At 35.0% G+C, this 15,674-nt stretch overlaps 1 protein-coding gene across 2 annotated transcripts in view; it reads right to left on the bottom strand.

Annotated features, from left to right (window-relative positions):
- Positions 1-774: 774 nt before the first annotated feature.
- The window catches only part of TBC1D15 (TBC1 domain family member 15), a 33,052-nt gene continuing 18,152 nt past the window's right edge, over positions 775-15,674 (bottom strand). The window contains exons 6-18 of one of the 2 annotated variants that reach the window (XM_040553414.1): positions 15,318-15,420; positions 14,669-14,677; positions 14,164-14,361; positions 12,552-12,680; positions 10,537-10,640; positions 10,166-10,260; positions 8,642-8,758; positions 6,742-6,842; positions 5,873-5,972; positions 5,354-5,451; positions 3,407-3,523; positions 2,755-2,841; positions 775-2,107 (exon numbers count right to left, since the gene is read on the bottom strand). In XM_040553414.1, the coding sequence (XP_040409348.1) occupies positions 1,901-2,107; positions 2,755-2,841; positions 3,407-3,523; positions 5,354-5,451; positions 5,873-5,972; positions 6,742-6,842; positions 8,642-8,758; positions 10,166-10,260; positions 10,537-10,640; positions 12,552-12,680; positions 14,164-14,361; positions 14,669-14,677; positions 15,318-15,420 (1,465 nt within the window). In that variant the 3' untranslated portion in view covers positions 775-1,900. The remainder of the gene's footprint in view (positions 2,108-2,754; positions 2,842-3,406; positions 3,524-5,353; positions 5,452-5,872; positions 5,973-6,741; positions 6,843-8,641; positions 8,759-10,165; positions 10,261-10,536; positions 10,641-12,551; positions 12,681-14,163; positions 14,362-14,668; positions 14,678-15,317; positions 15,421-15,674) is intronic. The other variant, XM_040553424.1, reaches the window with a different exon arrangement.

The following is a 15,674-nucleotide window of genomic DNA, read 5'->3' as shown; positions in this document are numbered from 1 at the left end:
AGTTAATTGACAGACTCGTGCATTACATTTCCCAGTTTTAGATGTTTCCCTTCCCTACTTTCATCTTAATTTTTGACAAAAATATTTAACAAGTACACTTCAAAGTGAACTAGGTGCTCCAAAAATACTGAAACTAACCTGCTTAGTATATTTGAACCACGGTGTTGATTATACAAATTTTAATGCCTTTTTGTATTCTACACCATGTTAAATGAGCTGCCAGGAAGCACAATGCTCCACAGTGAACAAAGGCATGATGCTTCACAGTAATTTCCTGAGCAGGAAATGAAAGGCTATAGATATGCTGAGCTGTGGTGAATCCTTGACTTTCAACGCGTAAGATTTTCTTATTAGCTGATGAGAGATAGCGCATTGACGATATTAAAAACAAAGCCTATACTGATTCAGCTCTTCAGCGTCTGTTCACAACTGGTGTGAGAAGTTTGATCAGGTCTCAAATTGTTGTAGAAACTTGATTTATCTATTAAAGCCTTTTTGTATTGCTTGTGTTTGGCTTTATGTGTTACAAATACCATTTGTAATAGCAAACTGCTCCAAAAGAAAAGAAAGCTCCTCCATATCCAGCATCAACAGTCCAGAGACGACAGGCATGCTTCAGTCTACAAGAAAGATATTCCCCCTGCTCTTCATTACACATACGATATATATCAATGGACTAACGGTTGCTAGCTGTCCCCTCTATCTCATGATTAGATCAACAACGAGACAACTAGATTTTTTCTCTAAATATGATTTAATTAAAAACACTAAATCAGCTTTGATTTTTATTTTATATATGTACAGTAGTTACCAAATAATGAATACACTGAATCAGTTATGTTAAATTTCACATAACGTCAAAGGACATCATCGTGGCATAGAATAAACTCACACTGCCTTTTGCATATACAAAAAATGCATTAACGTTAATTGTGATTACTTTTTTTAATAACCTGCTTATTAATTCTCCAAATAATCTTGGCATAAAAAGTGTAAGTAGTTAATTGATCCGTTAATATATTAGCAAAGATAAACATTAGTAAATTTGCAAGAAATTATTTGCAAAATGACCTCAAGTGTAAGACTGAATGTATTCACATGAAAGTTTCCTTCAGTTAGAAAATAGTTTTGAAAAAGAGCCCAAGTTTGAGCTGCGCATTAATTTGGTCAAACTGATTCATATGAATGAACAGTCAAGCTTATTCAGATATTGAAAATATGACTATCCTTCTAGTATTCACAAACATCTGTGTATATAGTGTATGCGTGTAAATATATATATATATGCATATATAAAGTGAAGATATGTTAATGTAAAAATATACTGTTCATCCACTCCCAGATACACAAAATTCAGTATTTGGACATTAAACTATATGTAAAAATGTCCATTTCAAATCTACATTCAACCAGCAACAAATACTTACAAATATTTTTGTAAACATTTGAGATAAGGAAAACCCATTCATTTACAAAATGATCTTTAACATATCAGCATCTCTTCAGCTTGAAATTTTTTTACAGCAGCTTCAGCTGGCCTATTGTGAATCTGCTCAAATCAAAGAACTCACACCATCTTAGATCAATGTGTGAAAGCTCAGCAAATATGTACTTTCCAAATTCTTTCTTAATCACCATTCATTTCCAGTTCACCAGCAAAAAGAAAATGCACTTGGCTACAAAAATATTAAGGAATGTTATTGAAAACAAAAGGCTATTTTGGTAGAAGAAACTACAAAAATAGTTGAGTCATGTCATAAAGCTTTAATGCAAGAGCATTACAGTACAGATTTTCTTTCCAACCTTAAAGCTTAATCAACACCAAATTTAAATATCCATCTCTCAAGTGCTTGGAAAAAACGTGCTCAGTAAAGTCTTTCTTCAATTTAATCAACTGTAATTATGCAGGTGTCAAGCTCTGCATCTCAGACATCTGTTGAGTGCTTTCTCTTGTTCCATTGGCAGCAGTTACAGGTGTTGAGATACTCTGATACAACGACGTAGGACAGCTCAGCACTGTTGCACTTTCATCTTCTCCAGTATCTGAATCTGGTGTTACGGAACTGCTTTCTATGCCCAGGATCTCACTAACTGCTTGAGGCAATTCCTGTAAAAGAGAAGGAAAAAACAGCCCAACACTGTAATTAAATTTAAAAATAAAATTTACAAATTCCCCCCTCCCCAAAATAAGTAATCATTCATCTGAATTTGGCTGTACTGCAAACATCTCTCCCAGCACTATTTCCATTAAAGAGACTGTTTTCTGCATCTGCTTTTCAAAAAGACAGTAAAAGGCTCAGTAATCAGTTACTGATTATCACCTTCATCACAAAAATAAAACTCCACGTAACTATTATAATTACACTTCATATTATTGAAATTACATTTTTTAAATCAAGTGAACCATTAGTTGCTGTCAAATACATTTGGTATGCATTCAGTGCAATGGATCTTTCACCTCATCTTTTCTGAGCACACCAAATATCAAACTACTTGTACTAAGGTTACCTAGTAAGAGTAAAGAAATTACAATCAAAAGGCACAATTCAGCTTCTCCCCCCCGCCGTGAACAGTATTTCCCTGAAACATTAATCTTGCTTATAGACTTTTGGAACATAGGTGCCATATAGATACAGCACACCCTTTATCATACCCAAACATTTAGTTGTTTCACAAGTCATACATATACAATTAGAGCCAACTACTGCTTTCACTGTCTAGAAATGCTCACAGATAGATTCAAAATATCGTTACCTTGCAATTCATCATCTGCATAGAAATAGCTTCTGCTTTGCAGAGTATATATTCCACGTCAATCTTCATGGACAGCTCATTGATATGCTGAAAATACATTCACAAATAACAGTAAGTGTAACAAGCTGTGTGAAATATGCTGTATTGTAAAATATAGTAATACTGTGCTGCACTGCTAATAAGTATCACAGGCTTGCCCCTTAAGCTGTGAAGTGCTAAACATACTCTATTTGCATTAACAAAATAGGTACTGAAAGATGCGTTTAACAGCTAGGTTTCGTCACTATCTGAGACCTTTCAGGAGAATCCATGGTATTTTCAAATGTGACAAACTACTCAGCCTTTCCAGTTAACCCCAGCTCACTTTTTCAAACATTTATCAAATAAGACTATAGAAGACAAAGCAAATATTAAGAATAAACATACTAAGCAGCAGTCTAAGCAAGAAAACCATCTGTTAATGATCTTACTACAAACCACAGGCATCCAATAAGCCTTTTTGAAATTATGAAAAACATATATTCAAATTTAACACTTCTGAAGACAGTATGTACCTTCCCTACACCTATTCCCCCTAAACATGAATACAAACATACTGTATTCACTCCAGAAAGTTAATTAATATTTAAAATAATGCATAAGAACTTAATACCTTTAATATTTCATTAAAGCCATAGTGCTTGTCCATTATTTGCTGTTTTTCAGATTCTAAGATAGCACAACAGAGAAGAAGATGAAAATTCTGGCAAGGCAATTCCGTCCACATGACCTGTTAAAATATGAGAAAAACTTTTGAAATGCTTATGTTCTTCCTCTGAGAAGAAGGGTAAATGTTAGAAAATAATGTTTTAATGAAGCTTCAATAAGCCCTAAAGCCTAGCTGTTTAAGAACAAGCTATTTTTGATGGCATCTAAGTATTTCTAGAAATATTTAAAACTTTTCTTTTAGCCAATTAGTGACAACTGCAAGTTTGAATCACTAAATGCCTAATTCTTCCTTTTTTACCCAGTCTTCCTGTGCCATCTTGAGAATGAGGCAGTTCACTTGTGGAAGGGAAAAAGATCAAAGGGCTGGCTGGAATTACCAGGTAATATTGTATGTCGCGGGTATCCAGTGTGAAGGAAGGACTGAGCTGCTCTCAATTTTAGGACATCTCAGCAGCTGGTCAGTATGCTATCTGGGTTGAATTTGGGAGAGACTACTAAAACACTGTACATAATCCCACCCAGACAGAGCAGCGGAACGACTTAACTTGCATTCATCTTTCTGTAAAAAATGCTGAGTATATAATGTTGCACATAGCACTGCACATGACTCTGCAGTCATGCTGTGCAGCCCAACTTAACCACACAAGGTAGAATGTTGCCCCTCTAGTGCATGCACTGCACAGCACACCCTGCTGCCCCATGCAGTCATGATATAACCACCTACATTTTCTACCCCAATCTGATGATTACAACTCTTGCTTAGAGAGCGTAAGGTTCTAGCTGCTGGTCAGCGTGACAGAAACTGATATGCCCCATCTCTAGGGTGAACATCTCATCACCAGCCTTGTGAAGAATCTTCTCCATTCCTTGTTTTGATATAAGGCACTGAACTGCTAAATGATTTCCTTTAGGCAGTTTTATATACTGGTCCTCCTCTTCAAGTGGAAAAAATGAATGAAGCACCAACATTATATTTCATTATACCATAAACAACATTAGTTTTCTTTACAGGAGAAATCTTACGCATCTCGGTCCTGTTTTTTTCATAACCCTTCTGTTCCCCAGCACAACTCTATGTGATGTTACGTCCTAGAAAATACTCATTTCCAGGCTGCTCCCATTCATCTGAATGTTTACATGAAAAACTCCCAAGTGAGTGTATACTGTGCTCTTGTTAAATGCATCTTGGACAATAGAGCTGTACTGTTGTTAGACTTTCTTCTTGGAACAAAGAATTAAACACTGCTCAAAGAAGTTTGTTCATCTTAATTATGCTATCTGAACCCAAGATCGCTTCAGTAAAAAAAAAAAATCTCATTAACCTGAAATTATCAGAACTTCCACATTTTGATATCCTTTATAGTATGTTACTTGGCATCATGAAGCCTCATCATCAAGGTTAAAGAGGATAATGTCAGAAGATTTGGTTATGGCTTTGGCAAGCACAAAAACTACCTGCCACAGCTTCATTCCTCATAATCTATAAAGCAACACCAATACCAAGCCGAATATCAGAAAGATGAATAACTAATAATCAGAGACACAAGTGCTATTTCTTCTATTTTTCACAAAAAAAGTAAGCTGACATTCTCCAGTAACTACTCTCACTTATGAGCCTCATCTGAGGGATCCTATCCAAACCTTATGAAAAAGCTGACTTGTCCCCATCAGATCTTAGAAGGATTTTTTCATTAAACTCCTAAGTTGTTGTTTTGGCTAAAAAGACATAACATATGCTAATGTCCTCTCTTTATTACACTGATGCAGATTTTTTTTTCTTCTAGGAGCCTATTAATTACTTTGTAGAATGACCCATGCTTTTGTACTGAAGAGGGGTACTTTACAGAAATCCAAAAACTGATGGAGTTTGTGTGATGAAATACCTGCTTACCTCCCAGAGTCGAAGAATATCTTGAAAGCTAAATTCCCTTTTAAATCTGATGAGAAGCCATCGGAAGCAAAAATAAAGGTAGCCTGAGTCTTGAGATTCTAGGAATAAGAGTGTTACATGTCAAAAATACCAGATTTGGTTAAGACAAAGGGGGGAAAAAAAAAATAAATATATATATATATATATATATATATATATACACATACATATATACACACACACACATTTACAGGTGCACAATCATACAGCTGATCTTTAGTATGGTAGTCCCTCTTCAAAATCAGTGATGCTTGGTGGAGGGTGGCTTATTTTTTAATTCAGTAAGAAGATAACATTTTTTCAACACTCACGGAACAATTATGAAAATCTCATAGGCGTCTCTAATTTAGAAGTCCAGTAAATGAGTCCTGTGTACATTTAATGTTATTATTGGAAATATGTTTAAAGACTGCTCAGGATATCAGTGCACACAGAATGCAGTAAGTTCTTTTAGTTATTGTGCATGAATAACACACCTACCTAAATAACTGCAAAATCCATTGTCTAGTAAACGAAGCAAAGTGCTCAGCTGAATTAGTTGTGTCTTCATACCCTGCATCTGTTCTTCAAAATTCTGATGCTGGATTAAATAAAATATTAGCAGTGTCATTTATATCAATCAAATAATGATGATTAAAATTTGCAGACATGTTTAATTATAACAAAAAAAAATTATCATAGCAAGTGGATCTCACCCTTTACGTATTTCATGTGTGGAGCACTTAAAAGATTGCACTTGTATTTAATGAAATGTCTGCCTTTTACTGAAAGGTTTGAGTAAAGCAGTGAACTGTGTTTCTCTAACAACATTGTTTACTTTGGTATATAATAAATGATATTTTAAATAAGCCCACACTCTGTACTGCAGCATCACTGCACTCAAACAAAAAAACCTTTTCTTTTATTGCTGTACCAGTTTTTATGTGCTGTACCACATACTGTTTCACCACAGGCACAATTCAGAAAAGCTTCTGTTTGTGGGAAGTCTAAATTCCATTTAACAAGTACCAAAAGGCAGTTCTGACAGAGAACCATTACCCTGTACAAAATCCTTCTGGAGGACTCCTGACTGATATGAATTTGGGCACTCTGGCTCTGAGTTACCTCAGAATTTTTTTTGAGTACTAGCTAAATTCATCTGTATTGTGTAGTAAGAGTATCATCAACCCACTGTAATTTCTGTCAACAATCAAAACAGTTGGCTTAAAACTTATGATGATCTTTGTTTTAAAAGTATTTTGTTTTATAAACTTCATTTTTTTTAAAAAAATAAGCCCAAATGCTACCTGAAGCTTTAGGTTTCCTTTTTTGTTTTATGCAAGCCAAAAAAAAAAAAAACTTATTTTTACCATTTGATCCATGTATGACACAAAGCACCAAAAGGCATCTACTTCATTCTCCATAACATACAAGACAGGTGAAAGCAAGTCGCTCATTCCCTGGACATAACCTCGATGGAGACAAAAAAGGCAGATAGGAATTTAGTTAAATTCAACAGTTAAACAGTTAATTTTTTTCAAGTGTGTTGAATAACCAAGCAAAACAAGTTTTGCATTTCAGGTTTGTACAGACACTATAATTGTACTTAACAGCACGCTTAAGAAGAGTAGAAGAAAAGGATTTTTAGGGCTCGTTGTTTCCCCTTCCTTCTCACCCTCTCAGCTACCTTACAACTGCTGCTATAGTCAACTTATCTACTGCCCCACTGCTGCTGGGGACTTTTCTAAGCAAGGGAGAAAATAATTGATGTGCATGTCTATCATCAGTGGTTGGTTTAACACAACATTACATTTCTCACTTAGACTCAAGCTTGGCTGTTTGCACTTCTTCACATTGCAATTATAACTGAGTAACCAAAGAGAACTGAAGTCAATGAATGTGAAAATAGGAGCAGGTGTGAGAAGGAAAAACAGAGAAAGGAACAGAAAACAGGTAAATAATTCAAAAAGGTCAAAAGAAAAGTTCTGCTCCCTGAATTTAATACTACAGCCAATTAAAATAAATCCAGAGAAAATGCTGTTCAAGACAGCTTAAGTCCCTTAAAGATCAAAAACAGTTTCATTAATATTTGACTTGAGGAATTCATTCGGAAAAATGTTGTATCAATAGGTTGTATCAACAGCATTATATCAACAATTGAGTAGCTTATAAACCCTGGACAGTGAGTGGTGTCAACGGTACCGCATTTCCATTATTCTTGTTTGTTTATAAAACATAAGACTTCTCCCCTGCATAATTTTAAGCCATCTAAATAATTTTTCCACCACTGTGTAGGTGGTGAACAAGCCTTTATTTCACTAAGATATATGTCACTGCATGCTAATGCAGATAGAAATGTGGGAAGACAGGGAAGAGCTGTACTTTTAGACAGAGTCTTTTCTAATTTTCCCTTTTTCAAGCCAAAAGATCAAGTGTCTTTACAGACTTGACAGAAGGGACAAAATCTGACAAGTACTACTGCTCTGCAGCAAGTTTATTAGCAATTAAAGATTAGTTCCTACTTTGTGCATTCAAAATCTGTCAAAGCAGACTTTTAGAATCCCACCACTTTTCTGAAACAGAATACCAGCCCACCTGCAAGTACAGAAGAGCCCGATGTCATGCCAGGGGTGAAGGAGGGGGAACCAGCTAGAAATCTCTTTTCCCTCCCAAGACAAGTAAAAAAAGTCAAGACAGACATCTCAGCTATACTGTAATTAAAGGAAGACGTTATGAACTTTTCCTTCCGCAACAGATGCGGACTCTATATCACAGTTTTTGACAGACTGCTAAGTGTACTCCTCGAGAATCAGCTTTTGGAGTATTCATAACAACACTCATGCTTACAAATAGCTGGTTAAGCATGCTGAGCTTTAAATACAGCAGTGGCAGCTGGTTTATAATCGTAATTAGTGTATCAGTCTTAAAAATGTATATAATGCTCAAGCTCCAAATATCCAACCCCAGATAAAACTTTGAAAAGCAAACTTGCTTCAACTCTACAAAACAACAGTAAAGCTACTGTGAAGGCAAACTGCCACTTAAGTCCTAACCCCAACTCAGCTGAATTCAGATGCCTGCGATATTAAATAGAAGAGAGGAAGAAGCAGCAGACAGGAAACAAAGTTATTTACATTATTAAAATATAAACATTGACATTTGAAGAAAGTATTGTAATTAAAACAAGTTGAATTGTATTAACTGTCCTTAACACAATTAAAGCTGTAAATCAGAATCTAAAAAGACTAAGTTCAGAGGAATGCAACTTACCTAAGTCAAAGTCATACATGCAATAGGTCATCAAAATATCATGAAGTAAAATCAATCCTGGATTATCTTCACCTTCATAGAATTTGTTTGTTCTATCTGTCCTGTTTACATCTTTCTCTAAAAATAGTTCAGAGTTAAAAACATTTTCAAAACATGTTCTACAAAGCCAACATCTAATGAATTCAGGACAGTTTAAGTGATTTTTTTGTCAAACACTGTTGCAAAGGTTTGAATACTGTAAGACAACAACTACATCGCTGAATGTCATTTTGAAATAAAGTAAAAAAATCCTTCCTGTCTTGAATGAAAAGATTCACTCATAAATGGACTTGAAACCATTTTTAAAAAAAAAAAAAAAAAGGTTAAACTTTTTAATGGAATAATTAGTGATTATGATTCAGAGGACATGTTCTTTACTTACAGGGATTAAGAACAATTTTATGTAAGTTACAGATGCAATGTTATTTATGAATACTTACGATATTCAGCATAAGGCACAGCAGGGAAGTTACGACAACATCAGCAAAAAGACACTGTTATAGTTCACTACAGCACATTATATTTTTTAACAAGTTCCTATAACCCATACTGAGCTGAAACCACCTGTTTCATCAGACAGTTCTCATGCCTCAAACATACCAAACACACAGTATATTCTTTAATAATTTGAAATTCAAAACTAATGTGTTGAAACAAGCAAAATTGAGCACACTTGAAAGAAAGGGACTATTCTGTAGGGTTGGATTTAGTTTATGAAAGCCTATTCTCTTTTACGTTTCAAATTCTTGGAACAGAACTGCTTCAACTGCAAAAAAACTTCAGCCTTTTTTGAACTCCAAAAGTTATCTCCTGTTAACACATACAAGCACAGAGACTCTAATAAGGCAGTTTACTAATCTAAGACCCTTCTCAACCTCTAGATTGCCTGTTGAATAATTTGCCGAGTAAGTTTATTTGATAATTCAGAGTATCACAAAAATCTTACCCTATCTCCAGAAACAGTTATTTATAAGTTTAGTAGTCTTAAGTATCGGTACCACCAAATCACTCATCTCACTACCACCAAAAAGGACTAAGGATACAAATTGCTAATACAGTCAGCAGAACTTTGTGAAATTTAAAAAAATAGCTGAAAGAAAGTCAGAATGCTTATGTACAAATCCCTGTCAGAAATTTTAAAATATAAAGAGGCATAGAAAATCCTTATTACATCACCATTAATTTAATGAAAATTTCAAGTAGAATTAAATTATGTAACAACATGAAGTAAAAAGCATTTTGCTATTAAGGAAGTAAAAAAGTCCAACCTTTCTGTAATACTAAGGTGTAAAGCTCTGAATTACATCGGTTAAAGAAGTTTTAATGTTGAGCGTATAACAGAATTTAAGACACCTTTGAGAATAGCAGCATGTTATTTTTTAGCGTTTCTTCATGCACGTTACTCAAAATTATATTTCTTCAATTTCATGTTGAATTGTACGTGTTTGAGAATTCATAGTTAGATGTTTCTGAAACTAAATTTACCTATAAGACTCCGGTAGTCTCTTAATCTTGAATTTCGTTTTTCCTGTTCCTCACTGACAGATTTCCACTGCAGTTTCATCCTGAAATATTCATCCCTGAAGAAGAAAGATCATTTTGAAACCAAAACATGCTCAATCATTACTTTTTTTTTTTTTTTTTTTAAATGTAAGCATTCATTCTACTTGTTATTTGGACCAAACAGGCTAAGAGCAATCTGTTTATGTAACATTTTTACTTTCCTTTAACAGAACAATCTTTTTAAGGTCTATCAAACACTTCACTGCATTGAACGAACTTTAACAGCTGTCTCTAAAGATGTGTTTTAAAAGAAAATTTTCATGTATTTTGTAACTTAATAAAACCGTACTCACGTTTTCCTCTTTTGCAAATTTGCTCTCTCTTCTTTAGTGCTATTCCAAGGAAAATACCCCAGAAGAAATTTCCATGCCTCTTTTCTTAAAGTATGGCAGAGTCCCTAGGAAAAAATAGATATGAAACATAAACAAAAAGACCATTTCAATTTTGGAAGGAAACACTTCTATACGAATACAATGCTTCTCGAAGTAGCAACATTAAAAAAAATCTGTTTTCTCTTTCTACATTGTAGTCAAATCTTATCTGCTAACTACATAACACAGTTGCAGGAAAAAGTGGGAGAGAATATGATTAAGAAGCAATACAACTTAGACTAGTAAAAAAAACTGGAATGAAAACCAGTTTAACATGTCCCACAAACCACAGAAGCACTCGATTCATCCTTAGAACATAAAGCAAACTTTACAAAAGGTATTTCTTTATATATTTTTGCTTCACTGCTTGGAATAAAAACCTTAAGGGCATCACAGATACTAAGAAGTTAAAAAAAAAAAAGTACCTTTAAAATTTATATATTTAAACATGATGCTGTGTAACTGCCAAACTTTTGCTCTCTCCACAAACTGATCTTGAGTACTAGCCTTTTATTTAATTTTACTTTTTTTTAAACAAATAGTTACATCTAACAAGATATGGCCAACATGCAGATGAACCTTCCATGCAATCAAAAATACCACTGTCTATTCAAGGACACTATTTTCCAGAAATCTAAGTAAAATTCATTTCTATATGATAAAAATGCAGTAGCTGAATCCTATACCACTTATCAAAAGAGATTCTTCCAACTCCTGCAGTACAATCACAAGAATAAAGCATTTCTGCTAGAACACTCCAGAATTTACCAGTCCAAGGCTAGTCTGCGTGCTGGGGACACAATGCTTGATGCCTCACTGTATTTTTTTCACTTACCATTAAGTTGAGGCAAGGAAGATAGTGCTGCAAATAGCATCAGCCACTGAAATTTGGTGCTCTAGCCAAGCAGTAACTGGAACTTTTCCAGTAACATGCAAACAATTTAAGAGAATCATGCTCTTAGAAGAGAATCTGCATTTAACGTATTGGAAGTTACACTGGTTCCAGAGTCATGAATAACACTGGGCACTCACTCCTCTGGCAATGGACAACAGAGAGGACAGGGAAACTTCAGCTGCTGGGAAAAAAAAGTTTATAGGAATCGTCATGAAGGGTCCTTAACTAGATGCCTCAGGGCAAAAGTATATAAAAGAACAGTCAAACAAGCTGTAAAGGGCCTCAGTTTTGCTTTGCCCTCTTCACAGTACATTCCTTAATATGTATTTTTAAGAAAAAGACTGTAATTTCAATGTTATTATTCTCTATCCCTGCTTAAACTCCCAGAACAGGAGACAGCATGCTTATACACATGCTCCGACAGGTGCACAAAGAATGCATGATTAAGGCAGCTGGATTCCCTTTAAAAAAACACTTCAGTTTAAAAAAAAAAAAACACTTAAGTATATAGGGTAGAATAGCTACAGTATAGTTAAAATTTTAAAAAATTGTGCTGCTGAGACTGAATTCACATTCATGTTGCAGTTCAATAATAAATATCAGCAAATGATGAGTACTGAGGGAAAAATCCAGGTAAACTGCTCAGCAAAGAAAGAAGCTTTTGTTGGAAAAAGAAAACACCCTTAAGAAGAAAAGAATAAAACAGATAGCCTAACATTGCAGTGTTTTTCTGAAAGGCACTTTGATTTCTCCCCTCAATCACTCAGGCCTCTGTCTTTCCAGCTCACACCCTTTAGCCATCCACCGTAAGATCTCTCTACTTCTACAGCACAATGTCTGGTTGCAAGACTCAGGAGGTATTCAATTAACATTAAATCATTTTTTATAAAGTCTGTCCAACAATACCGCCTGGTTTGTGCCTGAAGTCCTGCATATAAAACATTACATATATAAAGAAAACAGTATAACCATGGTTTGGGATGGAGGAAAAAGGGGCCAGAAGCCAGCCACAGGTCTTGCCGACTTTAGAAAAACAAGTTACCCCTTTGAATATTGATTGCTTTATGTAGTCAACATTTAAAATTCTTCCTTCGGAATCCATATTCTTAGCCCATTCTTCGGTTGACACAGGCTCTCTTCTACTAACTTCAGGTTGTTTTCCTAGATCAATCTGAAACAAACACAAAGGTGTTATATGAATCCCAATGAAATGCTTTGGTATTTTTGAACAATCACACAAATACTACAAGCTTGCCAGTTCCTTATGTACAGTTCAACTATGTTTTCCCATGTGCATATTCAAATTAGCCATAGATCCTTACAGTTAGTAAATCTACATTAGCAAATAGCGTGGACCAATACAGGCAGTAAGAACAAGACACTTTGTGCTAAGAACCTGGTTATCTATGCTACTATTGCAGATTTTGGAGGAGGTTGTATGTTTTAAATAGCCTTCCACCATCCCTAGACACCTCTGAACTGACTTCAGCCTAGTCCCATGGACTGAATGCCTCTAAGCAACCAAAATTGCATTAGGTATGTGCAGCACAGCAAACAGGGACAATAGGGAGCTTCACTTCAAAAGCACGTTATCTTAAGAGAGAACAAAGGCAGGTTTGCAGATGTTATGCCCACACAGTCCAAACGGTGTGGCTCTAAGATCAAATAAAGTACACTATCCCTTAAAAACAAACAAAATTGTTTCAGAACTCCTAATGCCTAAAGTTCCATAGTTCAGCTGTTAGTCTCACTCCAAGTTGCATGTTTAAGCGCCAAAGAACTCAGCAGACAGCTGAACCTTATTTCCTAGAATCATTTCAATGATAGTAACCACCAAACCAATTTGTTTTTCATGTTTTCAAAGTTTTTGACTTTGAGAAGTCAAAGGCATTAGCCAGATTAACACATACAGGTCAGTATTGCTTTTAATATGTAGTTCATACGTAGTTCATACTGTTACTGGCAAGCTATTAACACTATTTTGAGCTCAAGGAAAAACTGACAAAACAGTGAAACACTAGGAACATGAGCTGCTTGAATAGTAATCACAAGCATTTAAAAATACAGCTTTTCCACTGATCTGTAGAAGACAACAACAGGAGCCCACAAAAGTGATTCATGACACAATTACAAGTTCATTCTAGTTTTGGTTCAAGTGATACATCAATCTGTACATTTATACACCACAGTCATTAATCATCCAATTAAATATTTCGTTTTAATGTTTTTAAACCATCTTAGATCTCTTAAAACAAATTGAAAAGTTAAAGCGATGAGCCATGAAAGTTAGGTATTAGCTTGCATACCCCAATTTTACTTAATACTGCTCTCTATCTGACCACAGAGGGAACACTAAGCATGAAGTGAGACAGTTCGGTTTGTAGGGCAGTTATTCTATAAGATAAGGATAATCAGGATTTTCCCTGTTTCAGCTGTGACAATTTTCTTTTTAAACAAAACTTGTACTTGCAGGGATAAAACTGATATTCAAGAAGTGGCTGCTGATCCTAATCTCATCAGCAAATGGCAGGGCAGAACATGCCACAGCTGCCAAACAAACACTACAACTCATCAAGCTTCAAGTCCTACAGTTCCTTTAAACGTACACATAAAAAGAACCAACGTATCTGTATCATATTCATTTACACACTCACTCGTGTAATGACTTCAAATCCTGGTTCTTCCTGCTGATTTATCTTTAGCCCTGGAATAGCATCATTGAGAAAGTCTGCCATTTCTGAGGGTGGTCGCCGTTGAGTTGAAGGGTCACTTAATCGGAAACTGTCAAAAATATAGTTTGTGACTTTGGAAAATCTTCCCATTGTTACTGTGTATGGATCCTTCTTCCACTTCTGTGTTATAATAAGGAAAACAAGCAAAATATGAAAAACCTCAGATTATTTGGAATTGTTGTACTCAACGTAGAAAGAAAGTATTAACATCTACAGTAGGTCTCAAAGCTATTGAAGTCTCATGTATAAGTACTTTCACACAGTACATTCATTATACAATAAAAAGAAGTATGAGATCTTAAGTATTAAGACAATACTACTGATTGATTTGAAAGGTTGGATAGCAGTATGCTGATGTACGTGTAAGATCAGATGTAGTGTTTACTTTCCTGTGATTAATGCCACAAAACTTCTTCTTTCTGCCTACCTTCTCTACCTGCACAGAGGAAAAGCATCTTGAAACGCCACATACTCTGCTAGCAGTATCACACAAAACTTTTTTCTGACAAGTAAGTCAAGAAACTAATGCAATTCACTTATGAAGATTTTATTTAATTAAATGAACCAATGGGGCAGAACTCTGGCCTCATTCAATCACTAGAAATTTTGCTGCTAACTTTCATAAGGCCACAAACTCCACCTAATGATAACCAGTTTTAAGATTAAAAACCTCTTAAGCAATACTGTGCTTTTTGCTGGTGTATTTCCAGTATCCCTTCAAAACTGTTAGAAAACAGAAAAAGAATATTTGGTCAAGGAAAGCTTAGGAAATCCTAGTTGATACATTTTGATAACACCTACATTTTTTCCTTCTTTCGATTTCTAAAACCATTTGTACCTAAATGTACACAGGCAAAATTAACTTGAATAGGTTTGAAATAGTCCACAGAGAGGTAAAGAAATGAGTAGCGTACTAAACTTACAATTAAATGTACTTTCTATAGCAAGCATTTGTTTTAGGATACCATCAACGGTTCCAGAATGGCAATGATTCAGGGGATATTTATGATACAGAAAGGTTGGCTTTTTTCTTTCAATAAATGGTTCAGAATAAAAAAAAGTCAAACAACGCATACTTGCAGTAAGCCATATGATGGTTCATCAAGGAGATTTTCAAAAGACTGAGACAGAGACTTGTTCTGAGAATTCACAAGAAGAATTCGTTTATCCTGTGGAGATCTGCGAGAAAATGAAAGCATGGTGTTTCTGTTAAGTACCACCAGTTTTTCCTGAAAATGTTTTAGAACTTTTAAAGGTTTTGGAAGTCACATTTCAGGTTTTGTGTGAGGAAAACAGGCTTGATACAAGATCATTCTTGGCGAAAGTCCACATGCTAACATATACAACAGGACTTTCACGTTCCATAAGATTAGTCATACTCATTCTCAATTACATTCTTTAGGTTTTCAAAATATTACAATGCTGTACTGAGA

Source organism: Cygnus olor, chromosome 1 (genome assembly GCF_009769625.2).
Source record: "Cygnus olor isolate bCygOlo1 chromosome 1, bCygOlo1.pri.v2, whole genome shotgun sequence".
NCBI classification, from domain to species: domain Eukaryota; kingdom Metazoa; phylum Chordata; class Aves; order Anseriformes; family Anatidae; genus Cygnus; species Cygnus olor.
Note: the sequence above shows the minus strand (reverse complement) of the source record. Positions and strands in the feature narration are given on the sequence as shown.